The sequence below is a fragment of the Meriones unguiculatus genome, chromosome 19, assembly GCF_030254825.1.
Source record: "Meriones unguiculatus strain TT.TT164.6M chromosome 19, Bangor_MerUng_6.1, whole genome shotgun sequence".
Lineage (NCBI taxonomy): Eukaryota > Metazoa > Chordata > Mammalia > Rodentia > Muridae > Meriones > Meriones unguiculatus.
This window is the reverse complement of record NC_083366.1, coordinates 49791521-49799002: the sequence shown is the minus strand read 5'-3', so window position 1 is coordinate 49799002 and position 7482 is coordinate 49791521. Positions and strand designations below refer to the sequence as shown.

Genomic DNA, 7482 nt, shown 5'->3' with positions numbered 1-7482 from the left:
CTTTTCAGCCTCTCTTTCAATTCCTTTTCATTCATTGGCAAAATGTGTGTTGCCTAGGAAACCGCGTTCATCTCGGCTGTGGGGGGTGGTGAACGGAACTTCAAGTAGCGAATACAGGCTAGCTACGGTCAAAAATGCTGAACTAATGTTCCGTGATTGCAATAGATGGCTCAAAATACATTTTTTTTTTTTGCATTAAGAAAACAACGCTTTCAAAATTTGCTACGTATGTATTTACAAAGTCTTTCTATCCAACTTCTTCGGTTACTGAAACAATGACCCTTTGTGTACAATAAATGCACAACTGAGGATTTGCCCTTGAACATAACCTGGCATTTGTAAAAGCACATATCATTGTGACAGCTTAGGGTCCTTCCTGTAGGAAACAAATGTTGGATTCGGTTTTGCACAGAGATGCCTCTGCACCTGTCTTTTAAATGTTAATGAACCATTAAGACTAATTGGTATGTAGAGAGAATGGAACGCATTCTCTCTACAAGTCTGGTACATGACATAGGGGGATAGGAATCTAATATAAAGAGGCAAAAATAAAGTCTGGGGACCCGTCTTATTTTGCTTCCTAGTAGCTCTTTCTTCGAGTTATATGAAATGAGGCTTATTTTTTTTAAATTCGCATATGAATGGAAAACCTTTAGGGAAGGACGAGGCTGTTGTCAATATTTCACTTACACAAAAAGCAGCTCTTTGCAAAAATTCAAAATGCACGGCGCAGTGATCCCAGTAAGTCGGGTGGGGAAAATGAGGCAAAAACGCAGGAAAGGAAAGCTGACCCGGTACCCACAGGCTGGATCCCCAGGACCGTCCCGCTTTCAGGATGATTTTTAGTCACGATGTTCCAAACCTCTTCCGATAAGAGGAAAGGCCCTTTCGTGTATATAATTATAAACACGAGTTTTTAATCAGCCACTTTGCAAAGATCCGGCTCTGAAACAGAAGCCGAGGAAGGAACCCATTAGGTGAGAGAGGCAGGGTCAGATTACCGACTTTAGAGCTGAGCCCCGAGGGGCCCGGAGCTCCCGGATTGCTCTTGGCTGGCTCAGCCGGGCGGGACCGCTGCACAGAGGCACTGTAATCGCAGTGCGGGTAACACCCTCTCGGTGTTAACTTCCAGGTCTGGTGAACACAGCAGCCACCACCTTTATTTAGTGTCTACGCCTTCAACAGCTCCTTCGGCTGTGAAGGTAGTCACGGTCCCTGACGGCTCGGGGGCTCGGGAGACAGTCCGAGTCCTGTCATTAACTCGCCATGTGACCTTGCGGAAGTATTCGCTCTGCACGCTTCTAAATCGGTGGGAGGATTGGGGTGAGGGAATCCAAAGTCAGGACCTGGGTCCTTGGAACCCTGTCACTGAGCATGTGGGCACACCTTCTACCGTTCCGCCACTCTCTACTCTACCCCACCCTGACCTGGCTGGCGAGCTCTGGCTATTAGCCTGGACACCATGGCAATCACCGGCCGCAAAGCTTTTGTTCTGGCTGCTTCCCTTCGTACACTAGAATTGAGTTTAAAGCCCACCCCACCCCCATCCCCCTTGCGGAAAGGAGAGGCGATGACAGCTTGTGGATGGTTCTAGCAAGCCCTCCTTGGCGCAACAGCTGCGAGCTCTATGCTACAGTGAGACCCTGAGTCATTTGGGCCTCTCTTCCTGGAGAATGAAAAGGGTCACACCGCCTCCTAAACCACTAGCCCCGACCTCCAACCTGGGATAGCTTTAACACTTCCCCCCCCCTCTTCCCTCAGAAGCACGCAGGTTTATCTCACACGCGCGCGCACAGATAGTGACAAAGAGCTCGGTTTCTTCCTGGAGAATACCTAGAAAACGTGGGTTTGAAGGGAGTATGGGTGCACCGCGTCTGCGCACGCGCCGACGTGAGTGCGCCTGGGTCTGCGGTGGTCTCTTGCTAGCTCACGGTGCTGCAGTTTTTAGGCGTGTCCCCGGACTCTCCATCCGCAGCATCAAGGCTAGGACCTCGTGGACCCCGCAAAGGTAGAAGAATGCCCTAAGCGACGACGGCTGTCAGGACCCGAACACTTTCCTTACAACAGATGAGCCAACGCTAGGGAGGACAGCGCCGGGCTGGCTTTTAAATACTCAGTTGCGGAATACACCCCCCCCCCCTTTTTTTGTGAACTCTTTGTTTCCCCGACAGGCCCGCCCCCGGGACTCCACCCTCACTCTGCCCGCAGCTCGGTTCACTCCGCGCGGCCCGCCACACCCACTCCATCACTCCAGAGGAACAAAAGCCAATCCCAGGGTGAAAGGAGTCGTTGGAATCCGGCTGAGCGCTGTGTATTCTTGGAGTGGGTCAGGCAGGGGTGGGCTCAGGGGTCCTCCTACCCCTGAATGCTGCTACTGCGGCAAAGGACCAAGCATAGTCAGCAAAGACAAAGGCAGGGACATCCGATGCTGAGATGCTCCGAAGTGTCCTAGGTCAGGATCTTTTGGACCTCTATTTTTTTTCCAATTACACTAGGCTTCCTGGGAGTATCTGTCTTTTCCTAAAGTTCTCTGTAAAGGACCTGTGTGCACGGACAGCTGTTGCCCTCCAGGGATGAGGAGAGGGGCAGTACTCTGGTCAGGTGCATAGGCTTGACGAAGCCCGCCCGGAGTTAAAAGAGAAATCACTCGGGCAACGCAAGTCGTTACTTTAAACCTCGCATTTAAGGAGGGACTTAAATCGGTCCGTGCTCGCAACTCAGCACTGCACCTGCTGCAGCTGCCGTCTCTTCCCCGCCCATTACCAGCTCTTTTTCAATCCCAGCCTGTGGTATTAGTCAGAAAGGCCTCGCCACACTACCGCAGCCTTGACGTTCCCAATCCCCGGTTCCCCATACTCAGCTTGCCCTTCTCAAGTCCCAGACAATGCTCGGGTCCCAGCTTCTCCCAGGAACCCCCACCCTTTGCAAGGTCTTCACGCCCGCGCTGATTGGCCACCAGCCCATAGTCCAGCCCCCTGGACCGTCCCTGGGGCTCAGAGCATTACGTCAACCCGGCCTGGGGAGCGCCAGCGAGAACGGGACTGGGGGCTTTGGCTGGGGGGCGCGGTCTGTTCCGTCCGCCCCACCCTCCCTACATAAAAGACCGAGCCCACTCAGCCGTCGCCCTCAGCCCGTCGGTTCCGGAGTACGTTCCAGGTGGCCCAGCCGTGGGTGTGGAAGAGGAGGCTCGGCAGACCCACTGACCCAGACCCTAGCCAGCTAGAAGCTAACGAGGCACCATGCGAGAGATCGTGCACATCCAGGCGGGCCAGTGCGGCAACCAGATCGGTGCTAAGGTGGGCTCGCTGCTTAGGGGCTGGGGGAGGGACGCCAGAGAAGCGCCCTTCGGGATGCTTGGGCACTACAACACGACGCGGTCCTAGGTAGACACCCGGTCTCGCCAAGGGCGGACCTGATTTGCAGCTTTGTGCGATCGGATGGGCGTGGTCTCAGAGGAGGCTTTAAGGCTCAGGGGTCTCATTCATTTTTCCCTCGAACTGTTCGGAATTTGGGATGTCCCCTCTTCTTTTCCTCTCTGATAGCCACGCGTGCCTGAAGAAGGCGCGGCTGTTTCTGCGAGGCTGTGCGCTCCAGTCTTCGGGAGGGGCCAGGACAAGAGGAGAATTGATTTTACTCGCTTGAACACCCGGCGAGCTGCGGGGGAGGGGAGGGGAACGATTGCCTGGCGGTAGCTGAGCGTGCTTTGAATTTAAAACATCCTCCTACAGCTCCCTCGGCTCACTCTCATTGCCTGCCCCCTTCTTTCCGCACCCACAGTCCCTGCTCGTTTGTCTTCAGCCGCCACTGGCGTCTGTGACCCAAACCCAGGCTTGGGCTATATTTTTTAACCGTCCCCCCCCCTAAACCCTCCCCCCCCCCCGGTCCCTACCTCCTGCCGAGAGCAGCTGTTCGCCTGGGAAACCGCCCAGCTTCAACTTTCTGATCCTGTACAATGCAAGCCCTAAGGCTGTGCCCGGGTCACGCCACTCATTAAAGCTTCAGCAACGTTGAGTTGTTAAAACTGGGTGGTGGCTTCTCATTTCGATTGGGGGCGGGGTCGTGCATAGCTAAATGCAGCCTTTTTATGCCTCAGTTTTGGGAGGTCATCAGTGACGAGCATGGTATCGACCCCACTGGAAGTTACCATGGAGACAGCGATTTGCAACTGGAAAGAATCAATGTATACTACAATGAAGCCACTGGTAATTTCTTTCAACATCCCTCCCTCAATCCTGGCACCCCTATGCACTGCTCTTACACGCGGTCCTGGGATAAGATGGCCTAACTACTTTAGGATGACCACGCTTTGGGTGGGGTAGCCTCTTTCTGTGACAACCGAACCCTTTGAAAGCCTGCTCACAGACCTTTCTTTGTTTGGGAGTAACACCAATCAGGAAGAAGGTGGTACCAAGCCCCGCGTTATAGAGCTCACTGCTGAAGGGCTGAGCCAGCTCTTGTTCCCCTGCAGGTAATAAATATGTACCTAGGGCCATCCTGGTGGACCTGGAGCCGGGCACCATGGACTCAGTCAGATCTGGACCATTTGGGCAGATCTTCAGGCCAGACAACTTCGTGTTCGGTGAGTATGTGGCACAGCTGAAGACAGAAGGGCACAAGGCACCAATTACCAACTAGCCCAAGGGGTGGAGACGTGTGATAGATTGAGAGCACAAATATAGCATTCAGGTGTGGGGTGGCTAAGCCTTAGTTCAGGCTTAGAGACATGAATCTTAGCTTTCTTAGACCCAGGTGTCCCCTGTTAACCCATTAATGATTGTACTGATAGCCAAACAGTCTATTGTTTAATATTCATTGGCTGTTTGGTGATAACTTGAAACAGCCATATATATCTGAGTGGTGATTTTTTTTTCTTTTTAAGAATAAATTTCCCCAATCATGGCTGACTTAATCCTCCTTTGCTCTGGCAGGCCAGAGCGGTGCAGGAAATAACTGGGCCAAGGGCCACTACACAGAGGGTGCCGAGCTGGTGGACTCTGTCCTGGACGTGGTGAGGAAGGAGTCCGAAAGCTGTGACTGTCTCCAGGGCTTCCAGCTCACCCACTCACTGGGGGGAGGCACTGGCTCAGGCATGGGGACCCTGCTCATCAGCAAGATCCGAGAGGAGTACCCAGACCGAATCATGAACACCTTCAGCGTCATGCCCTCACCCAAGGTCTCTGACACCGTGGTGGAACCCTACAACGCCACCCTCTCCGTGCACCAGCTGGTGGAGAACACTGATGAAACCTACTGCATCGACAACGAGGCCCTGTATGACATCTGCTTCCGCACTCTCAAGCTGACCACACCCACCTATGGCGATCTCAACCACCTGGTGTCAGCCACCATGAGCGGGGTGACCACCTGCCTGCGCTTCCCAGGCCAGCTGAACGCAGACCTGCGCAAGCTGGCTGTGAACATGGTGCCCTTCCCGCGCCTGCACTTCTTCATGCCAGGCTTCGCACCTCTGACCAGCAGGGGCAGCCAGCAGTACCGAGCCCTGACAGTGCCCGAGCTCACCCAGCAGATGTTCGACTCCAAGAACATGATGGCCGCCTGCGACCCCCGCCATGGCCGCTACCTGACCGTGGCCGCCATTTTCCGGGGCCGCATGTCCATGAAGGAGGTGGATGAGCAGATGCTCAACGTGCAGAACAAGAACAGCAGCTACTTCGTGGAGTGGATCCCCAACAACGTCAAGACAGCCGTGTGTGACATCCCTCCTCGAGGCCTCAAGATGTCAGCCACCTTCATTGGCAACAGCACGGCCATCCAGGAGCTGTTCAAGCGCATCTCGGAGCAGTTCACCGCCATGTTCCGGCGCAAGGCTTTCCTGCACTGGTACACGGGCGAGGGCATGGACGAGATGGAGTTCACCGAGGCGGAGAGCAACATGAATGACCTGGTGTCTGAGTACCAGCAGTACCAGGATGCCACAGCTGATGAGCAGGGCGAGTTCGAGGAGGAGGAGGGCGAGGATGAGGCTTGAGTTTCCCAGGCCAAGCAGGTTAGGGAGGGCGGAGATGAAAGCAGGGGGTGGGGGGGCTTATCTGTGAAAATACCTTGGCATTTGAAGGAAGGAAGATGGTCTTAGGTTTGCGCTGGATCTCTGGTGCTCTTCACTGTTGCCTGTCAATTTTTTTCCCTCTTTTTGTAATATTGATAACATCAATGTAACACTTGAGATCTTTCAGAACTGTTGTAATGGCTAAAATTACATAAACCTTTGTGTCCTAACGGTGTCCTCTTTTCTTTCTCTTCCTTTCTCTCTTTTAAGCTCTTTATTATCACCTTAAATCCACCTTTCTGAACACATTTTCTTCCTTTAGAAAAGAATAAAAGCCTAGAGGCATTTCCTTTGGGTATGGTATTACTGTAAGTTGAACCAAAACTGACATTTGCTTAGTCCAACAGGAGGCAGCAACCTGAATTTTAAAATGTCCTTTGGTACTTAACTTGCTTGTTGCAAGTGTGTTTTTATGTAGATTTTACCAGGCCTTTATTTCCTTAATAAAGTTTTATTTGAACAGTTACTTAGAGGCACACTGCACAGTATTTGAAGGACAGTGCAAAATTAGCCTCCTTGATCCAGCCTTCCTCCTTGGAAGACAGGAATACCAATAATGTTAATTATTGATAATAATCACCAAGTTATATCATTTTTACAATGCTGGGAATCAAACCCAGGGCCTTCTTGCACACACTCAGCAAGCATTATAACCATGAGATACCCCTGCAACCCAACAGCTGTGTTCAAAAGACAGGGCATTCATCATGGAGGTAGGCTGTGTTTTACTTGGCCTGCTCCTCACCAGTGGGCCTTCAGGTCATTTACACCTTTTTCATATAATGCTACAATGAATACTTCTGTGCATGTATCATTGTGTACACATGAAAAGCTATTCATTTCTGTAAGTGAGATTTCCAGACTTTTTAAGTTAACTAAGTTAAGAGCACTTTGGAACATATATTAGATATTTAATAGGTGCATTGTCAGGTTTCCTCCTAGCCATAGTGTTCACAGTTTTACAAACTTTGTGCTGACCTTTATTGTAGTTTATTTCTTCCTTTAAATAATAATAAAAAAACCATAAGAATTTTCATAGTTTATTATGTTCTTACTATGAAGGCCTGGGATGAGATTTGCACTCAAACCTGATCTAGACTTGAATTTAACAACTAAAGGAGCAATAGGAGTTCAGTCGCTCACAGATTCTCAGTTAAGATATTTCCATGGCTGTAATTGTACTTTATTAAAATGGCCTGCTATTCTGCTTTAATCTGGGCCAATTCGTTTCTCACTTGAGGATGAGAAGTACAATATAAGTACAATATACGAGTGTGCAGAACTTATATGTTCCTATAGAAAAGAAAGTAAGTCAAGAAAACAATGTTTAGGATTTTCTACTCTTTTAGATGAATTCAAAACTAGAAAAAAAAAAAGGATTGCTTTGTATGTGACCTAATTTTTTTAAAAGGAGG

The 7482-nt window shown here is 50.7% G+C and overlaps 1 protein-coding gene across 1 annotated transcript; it reads left to right on the top strand.

The window, feature by feature from the left end:
• Positions 1-3012: 3012 nt before the first annotated feature.
• LOC110540284 (tubulin beta-2B chain) lies at positions 3013-6237 on the top strand. The gene is made up of 4 exons (XM_021627089.2): positions 3013-3296; positions 4094-4202; positions 4469-4579; positions 4929-6237. Exons 1-4 carry the CDS (start codon positions 3240-3242, stop codon positions 5987-5989), a joined length of 1338 nt encoding a protein of 445 aa, XP_021482764.2. The 5' UTR covers positions 3013-3239; the 3' UTR covers positions 5990-6237.
• Positions 6238-7482: the final 1245 nt, after the last annotated feature.